Raw genomic sequence first — 27,952 nt, 5'->3', positions numbered from 1 at the left:
AAACCCAAGTAAGGGCATGTAGGAAAGTGCTTGTATCATAACTTTATTAGGGGACTGCACTGCTATTATCTGATTTCTTTCCTTAAGAGATCTCCATTGAAATATGCAAAATGGCCAGAGAAACCCAGTCCTGGGAACTTGAGAGATGGTGGAGCTCAAGAATAACCCCAAAAGTTGGCATGGGTTTTGAGCAAATTACCTTTCACATGACAAGCCGTTAGTCTTCTAACTAACTAGTGTTTAGAGTTGGGGCATAAGGGAAAGAACCCACTGCCAGACAAAGGAGGTGAAAATGACAGCATTTGCAATTAGGAGTCAGTATATCTCTCTAACAAATATCCAGGGCAGCCTGCACCAAGTAGCAGCTGATCTGAAAGCAAACTGAGCCTCTGCTAGAATGATTTTCCCAGCATCCTGTAGTCCAAGGATGTATTTAATCGTCTGTGTTGTATTTATTATTCACTTTATTATTTAATTAGGTCTTAACCGAAGCACACTTTTTTAACGAATTATTTTTGGCATTGGGCTGACCTGATAGGTAGCAGTGATGTGATGTGTACTTTACTTGTGATGACTGTACTTGGGCTAAGGCCCTTTTGAGATGAATTTTAGGGAAGGGGGGAAATCTCCCTGTTTGGCATATTTCTGACTGAATAGACTATTTTTTGCTAACTTATCCCTAGCGAAGTGCTTTACATGGAGTTGACATCAGCTGAAAAGCAGAGCTGATATGACCTGAGGGCAGAATTCTCCACGTGGTTGAGCCAGTGATCTGAGATGAGCACTTTCTGGAAGGGGACAATCTCATCCCTCAGCCGTTCTGATTCACTCTGGGCATCTCCCAGCCTCAGCTCCACTGAGGGAGATGTTCAACATTCTTGTATTTTCTACGATCCACGTAGTATGTACTGTACTTTGAAAAAAGGATGGGGTTACAGGATAATTATCCAAGTCACGTTCCCTTGGCTGAACGTCTTTTTTTAAAAACAGCAATAATTAGCCATTTTAGAGAAAATGGGTTTGCATGGCATGTTGTGTGTGTATGTGTTTGCGTGCGTGTGTGTATGTGTGTATGTGCAGGGGGTACTGGTGGCAAAGGAGGTTGAAGTTCTGAAAGCAGTGGCAGCTACAGGCTCCCTGCTGTTGCCATTGGTGATGCCCTTGCAGAGTTCAATAGAGAATGATTGGCGGTTGAAGATGACTGCAGCTGAGCCCTCTTAGATTTCCTTGGACAACATCCATGCTGCATAGATTGCCTAGATGAATCTCTTTGATGATGAAATCTGTAAGTAATAAGGTCTAAAGTTCCAGGACATTCTTGGGCTTTCTGAGGGTGCAACCCTTTCAGGACTGGGTTGAATAGCTATTCCCATACTGGCACCGGCCACAAACAGAATGGTCGACTCTCTTCAGATGCTACATTGGGTTTTGGTTGTTTCTGCCAACCTATACCCTCTAATTGAATGCTAACATTCCTTGGCAAACAGTAATTCCATCTGGGATCAATGAATGTGGCTTTGTTACAGAGGGTGAAACCTAGCAGGGCACTTGGAGGATGTCCATATGTTGGTGAAAAGTCTAAGCTGGACATCTGGAAGGACTTCACCACAGTGTGTCAGCCCATGAGATATGCAAATTACACTTCACTAGACCCAAAGTCTTCAGGGGGTGGGTCCCCCTGGGTCAAGCACTATGCCTAGTGCTCTCAGTCTTATGTTGGATGAGTCAGACTGAAATTCCGTGTGTTTGGGGGAAGTTGTGTAGGGGGACAAGGATGAATGGTTTGTTGGTCCTCAAAAGTTGTGTTCCTGATGGCCGCTGTAACTGTGAAAATTAACCAGACTTGCTGTGATATGTTTGGTGAAATAAGGATATAATGTGGTTAACTTAAAAATAAAACAAATACTGAAAAGAGTCACGAGAATTGTGATATGAAAGCAAGTGACTGATGTAAATAAGTATGAATGAATTAAAAACATAGACCTTTTCTGGGTTTGTTTTATTTTATGTTTGCTTATTTTGTTTTTTTCTTTTTGTTCTTAAAATTGCATTGTGATGAAATGATTAGTGACTGTCCTCAGACCCCAGGAGGTGCCAAAAAGACCCCATGGAAAGGTCAGGGTTGGGGGTGGGGAAGGAGGGAGAAAAGCACTTCAGGAGATATAGTGGGCTAGGTAATTTACTTTTCTTTCAGCTGGCAAATGGAAAGTATCTGTGGTCCTCACTGGACAGGCCTTGGCCCGTGGGCTTCTGGGTTTCAGTTTGCTATTTGTAGTCACCCAAGATTGCTGACTGATGATGGGAGATAGAAGGAAATTGTAGACTGAACCAGCCCCAAGTGGCAGGACCTCTGCGAGTTTGGGAGGACCTGTAAGGGTCAGGAATAGGGCCAAGTGCTTGCACCCAGTGGTGGGTGGGGATTCCTGGCAATGGAAGGGGTGGGGGGTTTTGCTGCCTGGCCCATGTATGATGTGTAATCAGGGAGAGTGTTTGAATGGCCTCTCTCCCTGCCAGCACGTCCCGATGCTGCTGTTTTTTTCAATAAAATCAGAATTAAAGGAATAAACTCTTTTCTCATTGTTTTTTTCTGGGGATCTTCTAGGGACCAATGCCCCCCTCTCTCTGTGGGAAGGAACATTCATTCATTCATTCATTCAATCAATCTTTTAAACATCTGCTCTTTGGCACAATGGGAGGTGCAAAGTTTAAGTCCCTGTCCTCATGGAGCCTACAAAGTCTAGTAGAATGATAAGCCAGATTTGTAGATAACCAAGATTCTCCATTTTATAAGTTATGTTCATTAGGTACAAAACAAAGCGCTAAGTGACACTCTTCTCCTGGACCATGGTAACCTGTTACAGCCATGTGTTTGCTCAAAGACAGACTCGACGTTGATGGTGTCTGTTATAAGACTTCTCCCAGATGCCTCTGCTTGAGCTCATGTGGTTGGGTTCTAGGAGCTCTGCCTTAGGTCCTGAAGCCTACCTCAGCTTTCCCCCTTGCTTTCCAGTCTCTGTTCATTGTTGTGGGCATCTGTGAAGTGGGCATGTTTGGATTCTATTTTAACAGGATTGCTTCACCAACAGAGGTGTGCCCATTGCCTTCAGGCACATCTAGGCGCTATGAGCATCGGAATGCCGGGTGCCACATGTGTGATTCTTTCTCCATAGGGTGGGAGAGCTGTGGTTTGTCAGCTCACAGATTTAAAGCTAGGAGGAATCTTAGAAGCCATAGAGTACAGGCCTCTTATCAGACGGTTGAGGAAACTGAGACTCAGAGAGATCTGCACCCCTGGCTTAAAATCAAAATGTCAGGAGTCAGCAGGAACGTTAAAAACCATCTAGTCCAATCATATTATTTTACAGAGTAGGAAATGAAGTCTTGTAGAGGGTGAGTAACTCAAGGTTTGGAGAAAAGTGTACTTGATCTGAGGACCCTGGGCATATTCTTATGAGGGAAGTCAGCTGGGGAAGAGCCTTGGATTAAAATTCAGAGGTCTTGGGTTCAAATTGCCTTTCTGTTCCTTACTAGTTGTGTGATCTTGGGCCAAGTCACTTGATCTTTTTGGGCCTCAAAATTAAATGAGGTGGCCCCTCCCCACTAAAATCTACGATCCTGTGACTTCTGGCCCATTTCCGCGGAGCTCCATTTTCAAATGGGAGTGTGGCAAAGACTGACATCCCTTAACCTTCCTTTCTCCCCCTCCAGATCTTGCACCTGAGCCCCAGGACCCTCCCTTGTCTCCTCTTATTCAAAAAGGCCATGCTTCTTATCTGTTTGAGAAAGGAGGGGTAGCTTCTCTCCAGGCCACTTCCATCTGTCCTCACCTGGCTTTTGCATAAACCCTCCTTTATGGAGTCTAAAGACTCCAGTTTGTTGCTTCCAGTTCCCCAGGCCTCACTAACAGAAGGAAGAAAGGAATGATGGGTTGGTCCAGCCCTGAGGTGCTCTTGAGAGCCTCAAATGGTGGTCCTTGTTAATAATTTTTATGGTTGACTTTTTATTAAGGTGTCTAATTTAAACATATAATTTGAGAAATTTTACCTGGTTGCACAACTCTATATGCTACAAACAGGGAACACTGGGGAAGGGGAGGTGAAGAGAAGGGGAGAGAAAGAGAAAGAAAGGGTAAGAGTTGGGGTAGGCCTGAGTATGACCTGTGGGTAGGATAGATTACAATCTCTCCCTAACCTCCATCCATTCATCCATCCATCTAACAAAAAAAAGGTCCATAAAAAAGGCCACCTTCTGCTGCTGGGGAGACTCTATCTAGACTCTCAAAGGCCAGGGCATCCCAGTGCCAAAGAGTCCTTCCAAGTTGGAATGACTTTGATCAAGTCCACACCTAGTGAGGAGTCGACTGTGTCTGGGGCCCTAAAAGGAACAGTAGATAAGTGTCTCTAGGCTCAGCACTGGGCTGGGGAAGGATGATGAATTTTTCACCACAGCTGCCATGGAAGAAGACCTATGAAGGCATGAAGGGCTGCAGTTTATGTTAATGGAGCCAGAAGGTATGGAAAGGTTGGAGGCAACCTTCCACTTCACTAGGACAGATGGCCTCTGAGGTGAGCGTCTGGGATTCTGTAATCCTACATGTAAGCACTGTGCTAGGCCCCAAGGACACGGAGTTTGGCTAAGTTAGGATTCCTGCCCTCCAAAAAATGACCTGAAATTTGATTAGCAGGTTACGCTGGCCTCTTTCCCACAACTTTCCATGGCCCCCAAACCTGTCTCAAGTATTTACAGTATTGCTGTTCTAAAATTAGAGTGATCACAACTTGTTCTGTACCCAATAAAAGTCACTTTACAGTAGACTCTCAATTAGGTACCTTGTCTGTTCTCCACCCCCCACCTTGTCCCATTCCAGGGCTGTTGTAAGGTTCTCCAGCTCAGCTTCCCTGCTCCTCCCCAGCTCACCTTGTGTGAGCTTCCTGTCATTCATGAGGACAGGTCTTAGGAGGGGGCTGGAAGGAATCCCAGAGGTTTAGTCCAACTGTCTTACCTTAAAGAGGAAGCAATTGAGGCCAAGACAGGTCAGTGACTTGTCCAAGGTCACACAGACAACAAGTGGCTATGTCATCTAGAATAAATCCTGTCCCTGCCTTCTCTGTACCTCAGTTTCATTACCTATAAAACTAGGGGGTTTATCTAGATGATCTATGTGTGAAGTCTCTTTCAGCCTCAAATCCTACTGAGATCCTAACTCATAAGGTTCAATCTAAGATCGTCTGAGCCTGACGGTACCCATGTGTGCCTCCATGCTCTGCATTTCAGATCCCATAATTTCCCCCTCCATGGCCTGAGAAAGGGATGGCCAACACTCTGAGGGAGACAGAGCAGGGACTGTGTCTCATTTCAGGGGTATCTCGGCCAGGGGCCCACCTGACCTCATTGGGAGCTGCCATCCTCTCTCCTCCCCAAGGACCTGTTAAGAGAAAGTGAGTCCTAAAGTTGATCCTTCTAGGGTGGCTTGCGGTCAGTGTGGCCCTGCGCAGGATCCTCACAGAATCATGGAATACCATAATAGAAGAGCTTGGGGGATCTCAGAACATAGAACACGGATGTAGTGCTCGCTACCAGTCCAACCATTCCGTAAAATTCTTAGACTTGCCTGGGGTTCCAGAGACTATGGATGGCAGAGTCAGTACCAGGACCACAGCTAGTCTTCCATACTCTAGGACCAGTGCTCTATGCAAGATGGCACCACCTAGCCACCCAATAAGCGCTATAAATTTTCCTAAATGTGATCCAGGCCTGATTGCTTCCTCCTGTTCAGTTCTAGGCTTCCTCGATGGGCTGCCCAACCAGCCTTATGTTACGGTCTTGAGAATGGGCATTTTTCACCCACTTTGTTCTTCTATCTTGGCACATTCTTATCATCCCAGTTTGCAGCCACAGCCGTTATCCTTGACTCTTCCTCCCCCCCCCCATGTCTAATCAGTTGCCAGTTTTACGACTGTAGACTCTAGAACGTGTCTTGGGTCATTCCATTCTAATTCAGACCTTCATCACGTGTTTCCTAGACCATTGCTATGGCCTCTTATTTGATCTCCCTGTCCCTCTCCAGCTGCAATCCCCCTGGGAAATATCCCATAAGATAGTCCTGCTTCCTCCCTTCCTCCCCTCAGATCCGGCTCCAAATAGTAATAATAACAACACTAATAATGACAAAAATAACAACGTACTTTTCTATTTTTAGTACTTTCCTCATATCTATGAGCATCCCCATTCTACAGAGGAGCAGAGGAGCTGATAGGCTCAGAGAGGGATGTGACTTGTCTATGCTCACACAGCCTAGCAAGTATCGCCACCAGGACTCAAACAGATGCCAGTGCGCTTTCTGCTCTACCACTGTGCCTCTGCAGATTAGGCGACGAGGTCTACGAGATTCTTGGGGTGACAGGCCACATCCTTCTGGGCAGCAGGGCTAGGTCTGGGGCTCCAATCACCTCCACCCTCCTGCTTGCACCCGCAGCATCTTCAGGGGGGCATGCTAAGTCCCTTGGCCATCCCACTGTGTCTACCTGCAGCATTAGAATGTGTAGTAGTGTACAGGGGTGGACTGTATGCTAAGACTTAACTTCCCTTGCAGCAAATGGCCTTGCTGACCCCTGGAGGTAAACTGGATCGTTCTTGGGAACTCCGTTTGAAAGATGCTTCCAATAAGCATTTGAATTCCTCACTGTTTCACCTTCTTTCTCCACCCCCTCCATGGAACCATCCACAGCATTACTGGGTAGATCTAGCATCCAGCACGGGAAGGGTCCTTAGGAGTAATTTACTCCAAACAGCAAATTTTTCAAATAGGGAAATTGAGGCCCTGAGAAATGAAAGGACTTCTCCAAGGAGAGGAAATGGTAGTATCAGGCTTCGCATGCAGAATTGCTGACCCCTAATTCAGTGGGGCTTCCTCCAGCTCATCGCAGCTGCATCCCTTTGCAGGAGCTTACTTTGGACAAAACAAAGAAATGGCTGCCTGGGGAAACCAAGGTCGATACTGAGAAGCTTCCCCAACAGTCTGGCCTTTGCATTTGCTCAGAGATGGATGAGAGGACAGTTGGATCGCCCTGGCCTGGGAGTCTGACCTTCCCAAGCACCTCAGAAGTTATCTAGTCCAATCTCCACTGGAGGAGGAAGGAGTCCCTGTACAACATTCCTGATAAACTGTGGCCTAGCTTCTGCTTGAACCCCACTGCTGATGGGGAGCTTTCTGCCTTGTAAGATAGCCCAGTCCACTTCTGGACCCCTCTGTTTGCCCGGAAGCTCTCCCTCACATGGAGCCAAAACTCTACTTCCTTTTAGCTTCCTGCCCACTGGTACCCAGTTCTAACACTTTCACCTAGGAATCTTCCAAATATTTAATGACGGGTCACATCTCTGTTTAACCTTCTCTTCCGCAGGGTCCATATCCCTAGCTAGGTCTTTGGGATGGTCCTTAGGGAGCAGAGTTTCACGTCCCCAGTCATTGGTGGCCCTCCTCATCTCAACAGACTTTTCCTAAAATGCTGTGCCCAGACCCAGACACAGTGAATTCCAGATGGAGTCTGCCCAAGGCAGGGCCCCGGAGGGTGGTGCCAAGTGCACCTGATCAAAATCCAGAGGACAGAGACAGTTTAAGTTTACAGGGTGCTCAAGTAACAGCTCTCCCCTTCCCCCCCACCCATGATTCATGAAATATTTATACAGAAAACACAAGTAATGGTAGAACAGAGGAGACTGAATCTGAGCTGGCAGCGGGCACCCTCTTAAATCTGTTTTGTAACCTTTTCTTTAAGGGCTATTGACACCAGAGAAAGGAGCACACACCACACAATGAAATGTCTCTTTGTGTGTGCACACATATAAGAGGGGAAAACAATTAGAAAGTACATTGGTTGGGATCTTGTTTATTCTTCTAGTCTTAAGGTTAGCCATTTGTGTAAGTGAGGTAATAACCATTATTTTTATAGTGTTTTAAGGTTTGCAGTGTGCTTTACATATTTTATCTCATTTTATTTGATCCTCATGACCCTGTTATATAGGGGCTATTAACTCCATTTGACAGATGAATAAACTGAGGCTGAGAGAGGTTTAACTGATTGACCCAGTGTCACACAGTTAAATAAGTGCCTGAGACAGCATTTGAACTCAGGTCTTCCTGATTCCAAGTCTGGCACTCTATATACTATGCCACCAAGGTCTGTCATTACCAAAAGCATCAGGAGCCTTGAATGATAGATGCTGTGTTTGAATTTCTCACAATCTGTGTTTCAGGGAAAGAATTTGGGCTCAGTCATCACTTTCAAATATGATTTCTGTATTGAAGATAGGCAATCTTGCCCATGCTAACAACTGACTGTTTTTCTTGAAGAAATAGAAAACAAATTCTGAATTTGCTAATTGTTTTTCCCCATTGTAGATGTTAAATTCATGCACACAAATATACACATATACTCACCTTGTATAATAAGTAGCAGGATCCTGAGCAACAAGTAACCATGTAGCTTGAAGGAAGGCAGGTGTTCGCACGGAATGGAGAATACTCCCTGCCATGCAGAGGTGAAGAGAGCTTTGATGCTATGCAGGGCCAATTCTCCCTGGTTGCTTGCTCCCAGAAGTGCTTGGGCTGTAAGAACAGCTGAATCTGTGGGTAGCTGACTACACCAGTCCTGCTGCCAGGCTAATCAAAGGGGCCCAATGTTTTTGACTGAACTGGATTACACATCCAATAAGAGACTGTATGATGTTTCAACCCACAGTATGGAATCCTAGGCTTCTTCTGCATGTTATCAGGGTGTGTGTGTGTGGGGGGGGTGGAGAGGGAGGGAGGGGGGAGAGATAGAGAGAGAGAGAAAGGGAGGGAGGGAGGGGAGAGACAGAGAGAGAGAGAGAGAGAGACCCATATGGCAGGGTGTTGGTGATATTCATTGGTGTCACTGTTGGGTTCAGCATTGTGGCAAGTGCTGCTCTAGAACCCACACTGAGCCTGCACCAGTACGTCGGGGAAGCAAGCAGTGATGATTCTGTGGTCAGAGTCCACCCAGCGCTGTTCATGTCCATGAAACCAGAGCTCACAGAAGAGAGCTCAGTAGTGGGCACCAGGCAGACAGAGAAGTTGCTCTGTCAATGCTGGGACACTTTTCCCAAAGATAATAACGTCTGCTTACCCAGCTTCCTGACAACCTCCATTACTCAGGGCACAGTTGCAAATGTTTGACTGGTAGAAACAGCCAGGGTTGGGGGTGAGCAGGAGGGAGGGGGGAAGAGGCAGGGAGTCATCCTCAGACCTCCACCCAGAGCTGACTTCTGCAGAGTGAGCACAACTGCTTCCTGATTCCACAAGCCGAATTCTGAGGTTTCCCTTAGCAACCTTCAATTCTGCCTTGGTTAAGGCAGATTAGAAGCAGCAGGCTGAGGTTTCTCCAGCACCAATAGGTGCCTCATAAGTGCTTGCTGACTTGAATAGAACTGACTTGACACAGACAGCAATGAAAAGTGCAACAGGGGCTGGATTCCAAGCCGGGAGACTGGCATCAGTCACTTCCTGTCTCTCTGACCTTCAGTAAGTCTCTCTCCAGATGTTAGCTGCTTTACCTATAAACATTAGGGAGTTGGACTAGGGCGCCTCTAAAGTCCCCTCTGATTCTGGATCTGGTATCCTAGGACACAGATGACAGACAGAAGAATAACCAAGGCCTCCTGGCCTGGAGCTGTCTAATGCAGAAGTAAAAGACCCCACTAACTCACCTAAACTCTGAGAGTGGCACTGTCTTAGGCCAGGCTAATACTAGTATTTAAGAGGATTTAATACTGGCAAGGACCCTCAAGATTGTCCAGCAAAGGTTCTCTACCTTTTCTGTCATGGGCCTCTTTGGCCATCTGGCGAAGTCTATAAACTGATGACTTCTTTTTTCCTAACTGAAAGAAATGCTAAATTTCAGTTAAAAGGTTAGCAAAAATTTATTTTTTTATCTCATCCAAGTTCGTGGACCCCTCTGAAATCTATCTGTACATCTCAAGGTATAAAAGCCTGAGCTAGCCCAACAGAAGGGACTCAACCAAGATCAGTAGGGAGTAATGAGCAGAGGCAGGGTTTGAACCCAGGCCTTCTGACACCAGATGGCACGGGAATGTGTGGACAGCAATGAGGAGACCAGTCCAGCTGGAATACAGGGCATGTGAAGGGAACATAATAGGAGAAGCCTGGCAATGTACATAGAGCTAGACTTGTAAAGGTCTTCCTAAATGCTACAGGGAGGGGGTTGGACTTGCTCTTGTAGGCGACAGGGCCACTGAAGTTTCTTGAGCGCGAGAATTATGTGATCAGAACTGTATCTGAGGAAGGTTAGTCTGGTGGCTTGTTCAGTAAATCAACACTTGGGTATTAAGCTCCAAATGTGCTAGGCACTAGGGTACAAACAAAGAAGTGAGATAATTCCTACCTTCAAGGAGTTGGGATATAATGAATAAGGAAATATAGGGCCCAGACAAAATAAATACAAATTGATTGGGGGAGCATGGGCAGTGACAAGGAAGGGGTGGCGCCTGGGCTGGGCCTTGTAGGGAGCTAGAGGTCTGGAAGGAGCTAAGGGAGAGGACCTGGGGGGACAGCCCACACAGAGGCTCAGCGATGAGAGACAGAGGTCATGTGCACAGGAACAGCACCTCAGTACACACAGCTCGTGATGAAAGAGACGGAACCAGGGGGGCGAGCCAGATTCCATTTCCTGAGGATGGAAAAATTGGGTCACAGACTATTTGGGTTGGGAGGATTCTTAGAGATGATGGAGTTTAACTCCCTCATTTTACAGACAATAAAACTGAGACACGTGAAGAGCAGGGATGTACCCATGGTTTATTATTTTCTTTTTGGTCCAATCATTTTTATTTCATCAATCCTCCAATGGAAATTGCCATCCTAGGATATCAGAAAGTTGCCAAGGACACTGAGAAGTGACTTGCCCCAGGCCACACAGCCAGTGCTTCAAGTCTCTTTCCTAAGTCTCAACCCAGATTCTTGGCACACAGTAGGTGCTTGTTAAAGCATATGGACTTTTGCCCATAATGTGGAGCTCCTAAAATGCAGGAATGCCTCACTCTAGAGATCTGAGTTTGAATCTTGACTTTACACCTTTAATTTACTGGCAATACAGCACAGTGTATTGGAAACAGAGTCAGACTCTTAGATTTTGAGAGCTGGAAGCAATCTCGGTGGCTGTAAGTTACAGACAAGTTGCCACTATCCATTGCATGGGGTCGAGGGAGATGCCACACTAAAAAGACCAACTAAAAATAAACACTCCTCAAGAAACAAGTGTTCACTCCAAAGGGTTTATCCCTTTTTTTATTTGTCACAAAGAACAGAGTGGGGTGAAGATGGGGGCTGGTGAACAAACAAGCTGGGGTATGGCCCCCAAGGCAGGCTAGGGAAGGATGAAGGGAAATCTGGGCAGGAGAAGCCCACGTGAGGCTCACACTGCTGAGGGTAAACAGGTTCTCTGGTTCACAGGAAAAAAGGGAGCAAAAAAACAAGGCCAAGGATACACCTATGAACACACACTCAGCAAAACACAAAAGTCAAATGAAAGCCAAACATTCCGCCCCCAGACTCCTCTGTGGCGCCGTGGTTTGAAACCCAAGCAGGGCAGTTTTGCCCTGGAAACTGTTGGCAGACGCCCGGGGTACACACAGCTGCACACACTGAGTTTTTCCAATGGTTGTCTCTGTTATGCTCAAAGGGAGATTGTCACCCACCCTCACTTAATATGGTTGGTACACTGTACGTAGTGCTGAAAATGGGGTGGGGAAAGATCTGGACCCCTGTGGGCAAGCCGCTTAACCTCTTTCAGCCTCAGTTTCCTCATTTGACAAATGGAGATAAGAATATCCGCAGGGCCCGCCTCACAGGGCAGTTAAGATCTAGAGAGATGCGGCAAATGCTTTGCAAACCCAGAGTGCTATGAAAATGCCAGTCACTATAATCGACGATCCAGTGGCTTTACGGAGCCAAGAGAATTTTGCCGGGAAGGTGTGGGGATTTCCTCCAGGAGAGGGGGAGGGAGAGGAGGGTGATCGCTTCAGCAAACCAGCACCATGTTTGCTGCATGTCTGCTGACCGACCGATCCTCGAGGCCGAGCGCTCAGGGACATTTGAGGGACAATGGCCGAGCAGCTCTGCATCCACCCTCATACCAAACTGAAACCATTCTAGAATAAAGGAGACTCACTCCCTTTTAAGGTTTGCAAAGCTCTTTCCTCCCAGCAACCCGGTGAGGGAGGTGGTGCAGGGATTATCGTCCCCATCTTTTGGACCAGGAAATTGATGCTGCCAGAGGTTACGTGAGCCGGCCACGGTCACCCCTGGGATGTTCACGCGAGTGCCTGGGGGGTGATGAGGCACGTCTAGGAGGCAGGAGGCTGACCATCAAAGGTGGAGGGCAGCTGGCTCCACCTCTCGGCTGCGCGGTGTGGCCAGGAACAAAAGTCGCTCCCCGCCGGCTACCCCGGCCAGCGCAGGACAATGCGCTGGTACAAACCAGTCTCAGGCCGCTGCGGTTGCCTGGGGCTACAGACATAATGAAGCCGAGAAATGCACCCGCAGAGCTCGAGGTGCTGCTGGGGCTCCACGGGGGCCGCTGTTGACCTAGTGACCGAGGCCGGCCGGGCTGTGCTGGGCAGCACCGGGCGCCACCTCCGGGAAGGGGCTCAGGCAGCCCCACGACCGGCCCGTGGCGAGGCTCACTTTCAGGGGAACCTGCGAGAGAGATGGCACCAGGTGGATGCGGGACCGGGACTGGGGCGCCACTGGTGGCTGAGCTCTGGCTGGGGGGGGGCCGGGGAAGTGGAGCGAGTCCCCGTGGCCACACGGGTTCCGGCTATGAATGTCCTTAATAATAACGAGTCTCACGAGTGCCCGAAGGCCAACAGAGGCTCGGAGGTCTAGCGACTTCCTCCAGGCCACTAAGACTGGATAGCCGGGGCCGAAGCCCCAAGAGCTTCTTCAAGACCCGGCATTTCTATGGTGCTTTACACGCACCGTCGCATTATCCTCACAAACGTTCCTAAATGATGTCAGTCATGTGGGGCCTTTGGACTGGTGAGAGAGGCGGACATTACAGTGGACAAACACGGCGTTCATTCGGGGTCAGATGACCCAGGTTTAACTACCTCGATCTACTACCTGCCACCTGTGTGACCTTGGACCAGTCACTTCGGCCCAAGCTCCTCAACTGTAAAATGAGACAGCGGGACAAGATGATCTCCAAGGCTATAGCCCGAGAGAATGCTAGGTTCTTCTGGTCCTTGACAAGGCGTTAAAAACAAGGAGCACCCAACTGCCAAAGGAACTTAACACTTCATTAAGGAGACACTGAGGTATAGTGGAAGGCTTTTACCAGGCTCCTCCCCAGCACAGCTCCACATCTGAGTAGTTTTTTGGAATTAAACATTTATGCATATAGTAGGGACAAGGCACCGTGTTACAGCTCAAGAGAGCAGGCAAGGCAGGTATTACGATCTCCACATTGCAGATGAACAAGTGGATTGCCGGAAAGAGGCTCACTTGTTCTGACAGTCAATGGCACAGCCAGCTCTCAAACCCAGGCAGCCTGGAAGAGCACTCTCCCCTACAGGGAATAGCCAGGATAAGCAATTGTAGGATTTAAAGCTGGAAGGGCCTTCAGAGACCATCTAGTCTTATTTACAGATGAGGAAACTCAAGCCCCCAGAGGGGAAATGACCTGCTCAGGGTCACACCTTAGTCAGAAAACGTCAGAGGCACTTTAAACTTGGCTCTCCTCCCTTGACATGGAGGGCTCTGTCCATTGGAGCACACTCAGCTCAGGTCCCTTGGAGAGTTCCAGACTGAAGGCCTGCTGTGCCTGGTTTCCCTGGTTCTACCTGTATGTATTTCACTAAGTAGAGGAGCCCTCAAGGAGTCCTCCGGGCCTCTTGGTGTAGCAATCTTACCACTATCTCTTCACCTTTCATCACTGGAGATTCAAATGGGAGACAATTTATTGCTTCCAAGCTGAGCCTTTAATTTCAGCTGAAGGTGAACATGGTGCTAAGCAATTACTACTACAACTACTACTATAGACTAAATATACGTGTGGTATATACTTGTCTGTGGTGGTAGTAAGAGGGAGGTGTCCTAGAACTGTGATTTCCTTGCTATCTAATAAGGCTCAATTGTTTTGTAGGCTTTAGAGCTAAAAGATTCCTTAGATATAATCTGGTTAACATCCCTGATTTTACAAATGCAGAAACTGAGGTCCAGAGTGGTTAAATGACTTGCTCATGGTAACATGGGAAATAAGAAGCAGAATTAAAATCTGACCTCAGGTCTTCTGACCCCAAACCCTGTGTGCCATCACATACTGCAGAAGGGCTCAGCAGAGACAAGGTTAGTATTGGCTGCAGCCTTTGGCAGTGGATACTTATGTGGATACTAACTTAAAAGGTTTCTTTAGCCTTCACTGAGACGAAGGACTTTTCCCCAGATTAACAGTCACCTCAGGAGTGTGAGTCTTGCCATTTTAGGGAAGAAGCTAGATGACAAAAGTGCTTCTTTCCCAAGGAAGGACGTTCCTTAGAGCGCCCACTCCAGGCGACAATGCTGAGAAGTCAAGGAATGAACCAGGGAGCTGAAATCCACACCAAGGTGTGTGTGGGAACAGGCCTGGGGATGTTTTTTCAGGCAACCCAAGAAGGCAACATGGAAGGTAGCACAGTAGAGTGGAAGGGCGAAAGAGCTGGGTTTGAGTCTTGGCTTTGCCACTTACATTGCGATCTTGGGCCTCATTTTCCTTCTCTTGTGAAATGGAGACAGTAATACTGACCTGACCTATTTCATTGGGGGGTGTTGTGAGGACTCTAGAATTTAGAGTTGAATGGGACCTTAGACCTGATCCCTTTATTTTCATAGAGGGGAAATTGAAGTCTAGAGAGATCATTTGACTGCCAAGGTCACAATCTGATCAGGAGTCCACCTGGTATTTCAACCCAGACCTTCTGACTCCAAGCTAAGTGATCTTTAAGGGTAGGCAAGTCAACTTACCTCTCTGAGCCTCACTGTCTTTACCTATAAAATGGGAATAGTAATACTTGTTCTATCTATCTTAGAATTATTGTAAGGATCAAAGGAGACAATGTAAATGAAATGTTTTGTACTTGCAAATTGCCCAGTGGGAGGTGGGCCAGGAAAGGCAGAGAAAACAAGTGAACTGCAAATTGGTCAACTTTAAAAACTCCGCTGGCAGCTCTAATGCTCACGTGGCTGGTTAATGAGGTTGAAGCAAAAGGTCACAATGAGATTTTTAAAGTCCCGGGGAACCTCCTTTACCTGGATTTCTCCTGGTCCCCACTGGCAATTGAGAATTACCTACCCAGGGGGTTGGAATCTTTTCCCTTCTCCCCTCCTCTCATTTGAGTGACTTGGTACAAAAACGGATTCCTGTTTGAAAACAGGCATGAAGGAGTGTGGGGCTGGTTGGAAAAAGAAAAATGGAAAATTGCTGGGAAGTGATGGCACATGGGGGGTTGAGGGCAACTCTAGAAGTCTTGTCCTCATCTCAAAAGAGGGAGATGGCACCTAACAATGGGACAACTGTAGCAACTCAAGCTTGCTTCGCTTGGGAAACTCTGTAAGATGTGGAGATGAGGACATGTGAGACATGGCAGGATGGTGGAGAGGGAAGACGACTGGCCCTATTCGCACCTGTGACTGGCAGAGAGCGCTTGTTGCAGGCCTCTGCCAATGAAATGCTCATATTTGGACTGTGAGCAACCACAGGGATTTGTATTAGGGAATCTTTGGGACAAAGGGTCATTCATTAAAGCATTTGCTTCAATAAAAATATCTTTGGGAATACCAGGAACTGTGTGTCTGCAAGGTAGAGGATTTGTTCTTAGTGTATTAGGGGAAGCACATACACTTTTGTTCCCAAGTTTCTTGGAGGGGATGAATCAAAAAGAATAAGAAAATCCTCCCAAGTGTATCTCGGCTCTGTTGTCATGACTGGACACTGCTGGTTTCCTCCATACCCAAACTGACAACAGCCTCTGCATGGCAGTAGGCCCCAAGAGGGTCAGTCCCTGATGAGTTTAGCCCCTGTGCACATTCCCTGCACTCGTCGGCCTGAATCTCCTACCTTCAGATACAGTCCTTTGGCCTGGATGCTCTGCAGTGACTCCATGGTCTCTTTGACAAGTGCTGTGATCAAGACAGAAAACAAAGACGTGAGGTTGCTCCCAAGGTGCCTGGACGTTTTGTATGACGGCGAATACAAAAACCATGCTTTGGCTTCCATTGCTGGTCTGGAAGTACTTTCCTTTGCCGGATACCTGCATTCCGTCATTGCTTCCCTACTCCAAAGTCTTCAGATTCGAATCTCCTCCATCAGGCGTCAGAGCCTTCCCCCGTCTGGCTCCTGCCTGTGATCCCTGCCCTCCCTCCCCTCTGCCTTGTAGGGCTTTTAGCTTCCTTCAAGGCTCAGCTGAGGCGCCACTCCCTACTGGAGGCCTCTCCTCAGCCCTCCCAGTTCTCAGCCTCCCGACATCATTCTGGGTTTGCTAGCCTGGAGGGCGGGGATAACTTCACCTTCACTTACTACAATGCCTGCTGCACAGCTAGTGCTTAATGAATGAGCATTGAACTGAATTAAATTCCTGAAAAATTGCCTATAAAATGCATTTATATAGAAGGAGTCCTCTTTTCACCCTGGCTTCCAGTGAAAAATTGAGGTACATGTGAGATCCTATTGTAACTTACTCTGTGAGACTTTCAAGTTTTTTTTGTTGTAGTGGATGTATGGAACTGTGGGCCTTGCCAAGCTCTTTGTTTTGCAGCTCTGATGCACTTATCATGTATCACTAGATTGATCACAGGTATTGGTGTGAATGCCCTGTCCTCTGTCTATACTGCAAGCTCTGTAATAGTAGGCACTGGGTCTTATCAAACATCTTATCTCCCCAATTGAACATAGGGCCCTGTACATAGTAGGTGCTTAATAAATGTTTGCTGAAGGAATGAATGAGAAGAGCTTGAGTCTTGGGTTTGAGCCTTGGTTCTTTAAATATGATGCAGTTACTTCACCATTCTGAACCTCAGTTTTCTAATCTATAAAGTAGGCACACAATAAAGTGAGTATTCCTACTCTCACAAGGTTGTTTCTGTGTGTGTGTGTGTGTGTGTGTGTGTGCAACTGGGGTTAACTAACTTGCCCAGAGTCACACAGATAGTAAGTGTCAAGTGTCTGAGGCTGGATTTGAACTCGGGTCTTCCTGACTCCAGGGCCAGTACTCTATCCACTGCACCACCTAGCTGCCCCTACAAGGCTGTTTTGAGGGAAGCACCTGATAAACTGTAAACTCTACAGAAATGTAAGCTTGCTATAGTTATTGTTGGTGTTTCTGTTGATGCTATACCACTACACCAGGAGGTCGTCCTGGTACTAGGGGCCTAGAGGGTGTGCCATGAAAGGCTCAACTGGTGAAGCTAGAGATGTTTAACCTGAGGAAGAGGGATTAGATTTGTTCTGCTTGGCCTCAGACAGCAAAACCAAGAGGGATGCATGGCAATTACAGAAACAAATGTAGGCTTGAGGTAAGAAAGAACTTCCTCTCCAGAAGTAGAATTCTTTCCCTCAGGTGGGGGTTTCCCTGGAGGTCTTTAAGCGAAGGTTGAGAGACACTTTTATTACATCATGGAGGGAATTCTTCTTTAGGTACCTTTTGGACTAGATGGTCTCTGGGGGTCCTTTTCAACTCCTAGGTTCTGTGATTCTGTGCAATCACATTCTCAGCCTGGGGCGTATAGATGGGGGGAGAACCCAGATCTAGGTTAGCAAGTGAAAAGGAAGTGATCTGAACCTAGCAGGAGATGGAGGGTAGAGTCAAGCACACAGACCATTTTGACCTCATGGATCACTTTGGTTGCCATGGTAGATATTTGGTAGGTATTTAGGGAATGTAGGTGGGCTTTTGTTTGCATACACACACACACACACACACACTATTCTAATCTGATGCCTTAGACTGGAATGAAGGTGATGCTGGATTCTTAAAGGCCATACCAATAGTGATATAGCCCTGGCTGGTTCTTCCCACATGGAAAGCTTCTGCCATTGAAAGTTTGAATCACCTGTCTGAGGATCAGCTTGGTTTTGTACACAGAACCCTATCACCAGTAGGATGGACATCAGGGGATGAATTCTTTGGCCATGGAAATCCATGTAACAGAGAGAGATAGATTTGGAACTGGAAGGTACAATACAGAATTGAAATTGAAACAACAGAGGTAAAGAATTTTCTACAAGGTTTCACACAGGGAGTAAGTAGCCCGGCTAGGATTCAAACCCAGGCCCTATAACCCCAAATCCCGGTTCTCTTTTCACCACCTCTATTTCTCCCGTGTGGCTAGTTTTTGCTTTGGCAAAGGGGCAGAAAAGGGACCAGAAAGGGTTAAGAATCACACTACAGTTTTTAATAAGTGTTAATTTAACTGCTGGTTTTCTCTCCTTGACCAACGAATGGACTCTGTGCCAGAGGAGCTGAACCATATCAACACAGACATTCTTGCTATAAATGAACCAGAAGACATTAAGGAAGTTGCAGATATATGAAAGGATGGCTCTTAGGTATTTGTTTTGGTTTGTACTTAATAGTATTTTATTTTTATCTAATTACATGTAAAGATAGTTTTCACCATTCATTTTTGTAAGATTTAGCTCCAAATTTTTCTCCCTCTCTACTTCTCCTTTTCCTCTCTCCTTCCTCCCCCCCAAGAGAGCAAGCAATCTGATATAGGTCATACATATACAGTCATATTAAACATAGTTCCACATTACTAATGTTGTGAAAGAAGAATTAGAACAAAAGGGAAAAAACACAAGAAAGAAAAAACAAAAAACAAGTGAAAATAGTATGCTTTGATCTGCATTCAGACTCCATAGTTCCTTCTCTGGATATGGATAGCATTTTTCATCACGAGCCTTTTGGAATTGTCTTAGATCATGGTATTGCTGAGAAGAGCTATGTCTATTATAGTCGATCATCGCACAATGTTGCTGTTACTATGAACAATGTTCTCCTGGTTCTGCTCACTTCACTCAGCATCAGACCATACAAGTCTTTCCAGGCCTTTCTGAAGTCTACTTGCTCATCATTTCTTATAGCACAATAGTATTCCATTATATTCATATACCACAACTTGTTTAGCCATTCTCAAACTGATGGGCAACCCCATAATTTCTAATTCTTTGCCACCACAAAAAGAGCTGCTATAAATATTTTTGTACATGTGAGTCCTTTTTCCTTTTTTATGATCTCTTTGGGATACAGTCCTAGTAGTGCTATTGCTGGATCAAAGGGTATGCCCATTTTTATAGCCCTTTGGGCATAGTTCCAAATTGCTCTCCAGAATGGTTGGATCAAGTTCACAATTCCACTAACAATGCATTAGTGTTCCAATTTTCCCACATCCTCTCCAACATTTATCATTTTCCTTTTCTGTCATATTAACCAATCTGATAGGTGTGAGGTGGGACCTCAGAGTTGTTTTAATTTGCATTTCTATAATCAATAGTGATTTAGAACTTTTTTTTCACATAACTATAGATAGCTTTAATTTCTTAGATTTTTCTTGGAGAAACAAATAAAGGAGTTTGGAGTGTTGGTGTCAGTGTGACTAAAGACAAGAAACATAATTTCAAGGGACCTCTGGTCATCTTGATTTGTAGTCATATGAACATAAGTAAAAAGTTTACCATAAAGATAATTGCAGTTTATCCATCAATATCAGTTGCAGAGGATGAGGTGGTAGAGAAATTCTATGAAAAAACTTGATAAGATTTTTCAAACTAAGTCAATGTATATTTTAATTCTCAATGACTTCAATGCAAAGGTGGACCTAATGGAAGATGATGAAAAAGTGTATTAGAAAATCTGGTTCAGGATTAAGAAATCAAAAGAGGCCAAAACTTTGCAGACTACTTAGAAGCTTTGTGTGTGTATATATCATAAATACTTCCTTCAAGAAGAAAGTTGGAAGGTGCTGGACCAACACCAAACAATAGCACAGTGAAACTGACCATATCTTGACAGGAAGCCATTGGTTACAAATGTGGGGGCTATTTCAGAATTAGCTGTGTGCAATTATATCATCAACTTGTTAGAGCAAAGATTAAAATCAAAACTAAAGGAAATGATAAGGATCAGAAGATATGGTATGCAATTGCAACAGCACAGATCTGACTTTTTCTTTTTTTAAACTACATACACTGGAAAATAGGAAATTGATGACATGGATTATCATGATTTCCTATAGAAAATGAACAGATGCAGAGGTTGCCACAATGCGAAGACTGAAACCTCAGGCAGCAAACACTATCTCCTTGTTAAGTGGAGAAATGCAGTGTCAAGTGTAACCCTGGTTTTGAACATAAATTTGCTTGCAAAATCTTGTGAAGGATAAAAGAAGATTATGAGTAAGTATTGCTTCATAAAATTGTGAAGAGTTTGTGGGAGGAAAACAAGTCCACAAAAACATTGGCAAGGGATCCAATAAAGCCATGTTGCCTCAAGAAGATTTAAAGAGAAAATCATGAGGACAACAAACAAAAAGAGACTGGAACCCTCTGAGAGCGTCTCTCTCCTGTAAAGTAACTGACATTCTCTGATCCAAGGACTTATCATGACAAAGATGGGGAGGGAAGAAAGCACAAGGGTGTTTGGGGCAGCGAATGTGTTTCTTGGAATCACTTGCTGGACACAGATGAGACGTGTTAGTCTCGCCCTGTGGGGGATTTTACTTGCATGATGATAACATTTTATATAGTGATTTAAAATGATCAGGGATAGAGACTGGACCTGGGATTTTATTGGCAAAGGAAACTCAGATGAGGAAACTCCTGAGGATGCAGGTCAGCACCTTCTCTGAAACTTCAGGTCTGAGTTGCCTACACTATGGAGCACTGAGAAATTAAATGACCTGCCCAAGTTCATCCATCTAGTAGGTGTCTGAGGGGAAATGATTCCAAGGGCTTTCTGGCTCTGAGCCCAACTCTTTATCCACTTCACCATGATGAACAAAGCAAGTTTAAATACATGACCTCGTCTGATCCTCACAACAAACAACAACAACAACAATTCACATTTCCACAGAGCTTTAAGCTTCAGACTTGGTGCCTTCTTCACAAAAGTCCTATGAGGCAGACACTGGCAGATATTATCATCTCATTTTACAGATGAAGAAACTGAGCCTCCAATAATTGAAGTTACTTGACCTCTGTCTCAGAGCTAGTAAATATCATGCCAGCATCTGACCCAAGGTCTTCTGATTTCAGGCCCAGCAGTCCTTTCGCTTGAAATGCTTTTCTCAAAATAGTCCTGTGAAGAGGGCAATACTATCTTCACTTCACATATAAAGACACTGAACCTCAGAATGGTTAAGACACTCGTCCAAATTCACATGGTTGGTGAGTAAATTGCATCTTCTGTGTCTGAGATAATCAATCAATCAAGTACTCATTAATTACCTGCTATGTGACTGGCACTGTGCTAATCACTGGGGATAAAAAAGAAAGGCAAAAACAATCTCCACTCTCAAGGAGCTCACATTCTAAGATGAGAGACAAAATGCAAACAACTACGTGTAAACAAAATATATACACATATATGCATATATATACATGTATATATATATATATATGTCTCTGTGTGTATATGAATATATATACATACACATATATATGTGTGTATGTATGTAAAATTGGAGGTAATCTCAGAGGAAGGTATTAGCATTGAAGGCAACCAAGAAAGGTTTCTCATAAAAGGTGGGATTTTATGCTATCCACATCCAGAGAAAGAACTATGGAGTCTAAATGCAGATGGAAGCATACTATTTGCATTTTTTTTTGTTTGCTTTGTTTATTCTTTCTCGTGGTTCCTCCCATTTGTTCTAATTCTTCTTGACTAATGTGAAAATATGTTTAATAAGAATGTATATGCAGAGCCCATATCAGATTGCATGCCATTTGGAGAGGGGGGAGGGAAGAGAGGGGGAGAAAATGTAAAACTCAAAAGCTTATGGAAGTGAATGTTGAAAAACAATAATAAATTAATTAATTAAAAAGGGTGAGATTTTAGCTAAGATTTGAAGGAAGCCAGAGAAGCCAGGAGGTAGAGATGATGAATCCCCAGAATCCCCAGAAATGGGGAAGATAGCCAGTGAAAAAGTAATGGAGATGGGAGACAAAGAGTCCTGAGCAAAGTCAGAAGGCCAGTGCTGCTGGACCTTAGGGAGCATGGAGGGGAATAAAGTGTAAAAATGATGGAGAGGTAGGGAGGGGTCTGGTTGTGAAGGTTATTAAGTGCCAGAGATGACTTTATATTTGACCCAGGTGGAAGAATCTTGGGGGACACCCAGAGTTAGTGGATGTGAGACAGAAGAAAACCCAGCAAAGGAGAATGAGAAGGATCAGTCAAGATGGGTTGGAGGAGTGAAAGCAAGGTCACAAAAATCAAGAGAGAAGAGAGTACAGTATTAAGGAGAAGAGAGTGATCAACAGTGTCCAAGCTTGTAGAGAGGGATGAGGACTGAGAAAAGGCCATTAGATGTGGCAATAAGGAGATCACTGGTGGCTCTGCAGAAAGAAACGTTTACTCAAAAGTTCACCTTCAAATGGGGGAGACAATGAGGAATACGTAAGTATATTCAGAATGAATATGAAGAGAATAAATAAAAATCAGTATAAAGTAGTACGTAAAGGAGAGAACTAGCAGTTGGGAGAGATGAGGAAACGCTTTATATAGAAGGTGGTGCTTGAGCTGTATCTTAGAAGAAGAGAGAGACACAAGGCAGAAAGGGAGAGTTCATTCCAGACATGAGACAGCCAATAAAAAGCATAGAGATGGGAGACGGAGAATTTCATCTTTTTGGAAGAACAGCAAGGCCACTTTGGCTGGATCACAAAATGCATGATGGGGAGTGATGTACAGTGAGGCTGGAAAGAGAGGTTGAGGCCAGGTTGTGAAGGCCTTTACAAGCTGGGCAGAGAAGATTCTATTTGATTCTAGAGGCAACAGGAAGTCATTGAATACTAGAGCTCTTTCCACTTTACTGGTGAAGCATTTCCAAGCATTTTGGAGCCAGTAATGTCACTGGCATAATAATATCATTTGTGTTAATGCTGCAAATCTTTTAAAATCAGAGATTTTAAAAGAAAATAATTGATTATATAATATTAAGACTCCAAATCAGTCACAAAACAGGAACTGGCAAATAGCTGGAGATCTCTTTTATGTTTTGCCCAAAGGTCTTAAAGGCTGGAATGCTGCCCTTTAAGGAACCCTGTGCCCTCATGCTGCACACTTGGGGGGTGCTGCCAGGCCTGCCATCCCCTGAATGGATCTCATACTTTAATATTATCCCAGTCCCTAAATCCCCTTCACCCAAACTCCTATTATTAATAGAAGTCAGAAAATTTTAGGGATGGAAGGGATCATAGAATATGGCATGTTAGTGTTGGATTTTAATTCAATTAACATTTATTAAGCAAGGAAATGTGCCCCAGGGGGACCACTGAGTTATTATAAGGGGCCTAAAAATCCTTATAGATTGAATAAATAGTATGTCTTGTACACACATATGTATATATATATATATATCAATATTTTAAATGTATGCAGATGCTATTGTAATGAATAAAATATAGCTTTGTTAGAAAGTGTTAATGAAGTCATAATGACTTTTTTTTTATAATGTATTACCTTAATCAGTAATAATGGTACTAATGGTACAACTATTAATATGTGGAGTCTGGGAAATTTTTTTAATGTTGAAAAGTAAAACAAGTACTTAAATGCTTACTTTGTGCCTAGCCAAGCACTATGCTAAGTGCTGGGGATACAAAGAAAGGCAAAAGCATGGTCCCTGACTGCAAGGGGCTCACATTCCAATGGCAGAGAAAGACTGCAAACAACTAGGTATGTACAAGATACATACAGTATAAAGGAAGGGTAATCTCAGAAGAATGTCACCAGCAATGGTGGGGGTGGGGGCGGGGCAGGGTATAGGGCCTTAAAGTAAGTGAGGGAATCTAAGAAGCACAGCTGAGGAGGGACAGCATCTGAGGTACTTATTCAGCCTCTTCCCTTACCATTTTTCACATTCTTGCAAAGCACATAAATAGACTCATGAGTTTGTACTTGGGAAATTCCCTGGTACTGCAGAGACTCTGATGGTGAGCCTCCTCCCTGCCCTTTCTCCATCATCCTGTTCTAATAAGCAGCACAGTCACATTAGGAGGAGGGGAGATGTTAGGACAAAGAGTGAGGAGCTATGCTGCCTTCCGTCTGGGGCAGCCCCTAACTTGGGGAACCTCAAGGCAGAAGAAAATGCCTGTAACACCCACTCTCTCCTTCCCCAGCCCCGCAAAAAGTGGTAATGGCTAATTCCACCCAGACAGAGAATCAAAGAATGGAGAGAAGTGGGGCAGGGAGCTGTCCTAGTCTGAAGAAAAGGGGTTGGATTATAGCCAGGGCTGGTCTTGGACCCCCAGAAGCCACTTGGGGTAGGAATAAAGGTTGTTGAAAAGTAAATTTCCCAATGTGGAAGGTCTAGCTGCAGAAAAACACCCTTTATCAAAGACAGGAATCAGAAAGTGAGTGACAGAGGAATATAAGGGAAAAAAAGCTAAAACCAAGGATTTCAAGAGGAAAAAAATTAATTAAAAATCTGGAGTAAAAATAGATAAATCAACAGAGAAGATACAAAAACTGAAATGGAGGGTGAGTACTAAAACATTTGAAAGATCACAAACCCTTCTAAATAAATATTTTAAGACAAAGGAAACTGAACCAACATTTGATGAAACACAGAACCCTATGAGATTTCAGGAGAGCATGGAACCACAGCAGTATATTCCAGAGGTTTAAAAGAGAAATAAACATCTTGAGAGGGGTTATAAGGAAACAAATGGATTTATGGTCTGCACAACATAAATAATTAGCAGAGAAAACTTTGAATCCATAAAAACAAATTTCTCCAAAGGAGAGAGAGAGAACAACACATCTGGAATACAAATATACTAAAGTGAAGGATAATCAAAAGACAATCAAATTAAAAGAACACATGATCTCTATATAAGCAAAAGCCATTGATCTTGAAGACAATGTATAGAAACAATTTAAAGATTACAGGTTTCCCAGAACATGACTGATTAAAAAAAATCCTGAAGCCATAATGTAGGAAATAATACAAAAAAAGGTATCAGAACTTCTGAATACAGAAAATACAGCGCCAAGTGAAAGAATCTACATATGACACCTCACCTTCCCCCCAAATTAGGAGAGAATGAAAGGAGTTGACTTTCACAACTATGGAAAGGGGAAATAATTCTTAATTAAAAAAGGGAACTAGGTGAATACAGAAGGTAAAATAGACAACTTTGATGACATCAAATTGAAAAGCATTTGTATGAACAAAACTGATGTTGCTAGAGTTTGAAGAGAAACAATTAATTAGAAAAATTATTGCAGTGAATATGTCCGATAAAGGTCTGATATCCAAATATACAGGTAACCAATGCAAACATATAACCAACAGTTGTTCCCCAATATATAAGTGGCCAAAAAATATGAACAGGTAGTCTTTTTAAAAAAGAGCTCTAAGCTATCTAGAGCCTTATGAAAGAATGGTCCAAATTACTACTAATACAAGAAACAAATTAAAACAACTGTGAGTTTTCACCTCATACCTTTTTTTTTTTTTTTGGCTAGGCAATGGGGTTAAGTGATTTGCCCAGGGTCACACAGCTAGTAAATGTTATGTATCTGAGGCAGGATTTGAACTCAGCTCCTCCTGACTCCAGGACCGGTACTCTATCCACTGTGCCACCTAGCTGCCCCCTCATACCCTTTTGATTAGCAGAAATGATAAAAGTCAAATTTGGTCAATAGTCCAAGCTGTGAATTGGTCTAACCATTCTACAAAACAGTTTGGAATTATACTAAAAAAAAGTAGCTAAACTGCTCATATCCTTTGACCAAGGGATACTATTATTAGACATATATTCCAAGGAGGTCAAAGACAGAGAAAAAGGTCCCAAATATGCAACAAGATTTACAGCAGTATTTTTTTGTGGTTGCAGTGGAAAGAATGTGACTGCAATAACAAGTAGGAAATGGCTGAACAAACTATATAATGTGGATATAATAGAATATTATTGTGCCATGAGAAATAACAAATACTAAGAATTCAGAGAAATTTGGGGAAGACTTATACGAACTAATGCTCAGCAAAGTAAGAAGAATCAGTATAAGCACTGGACACAATGCCTACTACAATGTAAATGGAAAGAAAAACAAAGAAGCTGACCACTGTAATTGTAATAACCAAGTTGAGCCCAAGAGAAGAGATGAGAAAATGCAACTTATTCCCTTCTTTTGCAGAAGCGGGAGACTAGGATTTGTTTCATTGCATATGCTGTCAGACTTAATGTGTCAGTTAGTTTTGCTAAACTGCTCTTTTTTTCCTGTTTTTCATTTTTTCTTAGCAGGGATAGCTAGTGGGCTAGAGGAAAGTGAGGAATATAAGCAAATGATAGTGACATAAAAACCGAAGATGTCAATATATATATATTTTTAAAAGACTAGGACTCTGATCATTGAAGTGGCTTCAGAGAACTGATGGTGAAGTATGCCTGCCTCCTTCCATGTCAGTGGAGAGATAATAGGATCAGGAAGGAAGGAAGCTCAGAGGCCATATGGCCCAATCCCTCATTTTACCAGTGAAGAAACGATGGCTCAAGGAGATTAAATGACTTGCACAAGGTCACTTGAGTCCTCTAACTTCAGAACCATTGGTCTTTCCACTGAGGAATGAGGACGGCATGAACAGACATGGTCAGAGAATCACAGTCTTCAATTTCCATCTGGATGGGGCCCTCTAATATAAATCACATATCACATAGCTGATAAGCATTTGAAAGAGGATTTGAATGTAGATCTTCTCACTCCCAAGCTGGTGCCTAATCCGCATCCGCATTCCCACACTGCTTCTTTGCTTGGCTGTCTATTTTTTTGTTTTTTGTTTTTGGTTATAGGGGAGGGTTCTACAGCAGTGAGGACATCGGTGGAAATTGACAGTGATGGTTTTTAAAAGCATCACTGAAATAATTTGTAAAGATTGCTTTATTTTAGAAGCTCTTTGGGAGTGCTGGTACAGAATTTCACAGTGTTAGGCCTGTGATTTGACAAGGTTCCCCCCTCCCACTGCCCCTAACCTCTTCTTGTCTTGGCAGTGTTTCTCTGTTGGCTGCACTAAGCACGAAGCCTGGGGATGAGAGGAGGAGGTGGTGGATGGTAAACTCTGACGTAGGAGGATCATGGGGAGGAAGAGGAGATGTTTAGTCTGGAGAAAACAAGTCTTATGGGGGACATGATCACTGTTTTCAAGTATGTGAAGGGCAGATACAGGGAAGTGGGGTTAGACTTGTTTTGTTTGGCCACAGAAGGCAGACTTAGGAGTGGTGAGTGGAAGCTGCAAAGAGACAGACTTTTACTGCTACATAAGGAAATACTTGCTAACAATCAGAGCTGTCCAGAAGAGGAATAAGCTCCCCATCACAGGAGAGCCTGAAGTTGAGATAGGATAGCCACTTTTTGGTTTCAGGATCTCTTTATACTCTTAAAAATTACTGAGGACTCCAAAGACCTGTTGTTTAGGTGGATTATATCTATTGATATTTACTGCATTAGAAATTGAAGTGGATACAATTTAAAATTATTTATTAATTCATTAAAATAATAATAAAAATCCATTATATATTAACATAAGTAACATTACTTATGAAAAATGACCATATTTTTCAAAACAAAAAAATGAGTGAGAAGATAGGCATTGTTTTACTTATTTTTAAAATAAAATTACTTTATTTTTATTCTGAACTTAAGAACTAAAAAACATTTCTAT

The 27,952-nt window shown here is 44.0% G+C and overlaps 1 protein-coding gene across 1 annotated transcript in view; it reads right to left on the bottom strand.

Annotated features, from left to right (window-relative positions):
- Positions 1 to 11,323: 11,323 nt before the first annotated feature.
- POLN (DNA polymerase nu) overlaps positions 11,324 to 27,952 on the bottom strand; it is a 329,088-nt gene continuing 312,459 nt past the window's right edge. Inside the window, exons 22-23 of the mRNA XM_078148556.1 lie at positions 16,131 to 16,192; positions 11,324 to 12,733 (exon numbers count right to left, since the gene is read on the bottom strand). Of these exons, the coding sequence (XP_078004682.1) occupies positions 12,623 to 12,733; positions 16,131 to 16,192 (173 nt within the window). The 3' untranslated portion in view covers positions 11,324 to 12,622. The remainder of the gene's footprint in view (positions 12,734 to 16,130; positions 16,193 to 27,952) is intronic.

This window comes from Phascolarctos cinereus, unplaced genomic scaffold, assembly GCF_003287225.1.
Source record: "Phascolarctos cinereus isolate Bilbo 61053 unplaced genomic scaffold, phaCin_HiC Scaffold_9;HRSCAF=440, whole genome shotgun sequence".
NCBI classification, from domain to species: Eukaryota; Metazoa; Chordata; class Mammalia; order Diprotodontia; family Phascolarctidae; genus Phascolarctos; species Phascolarctos cinereus.
This window is presented reverse-complemented; position numbering and strand designations above follow the sequence as displayed.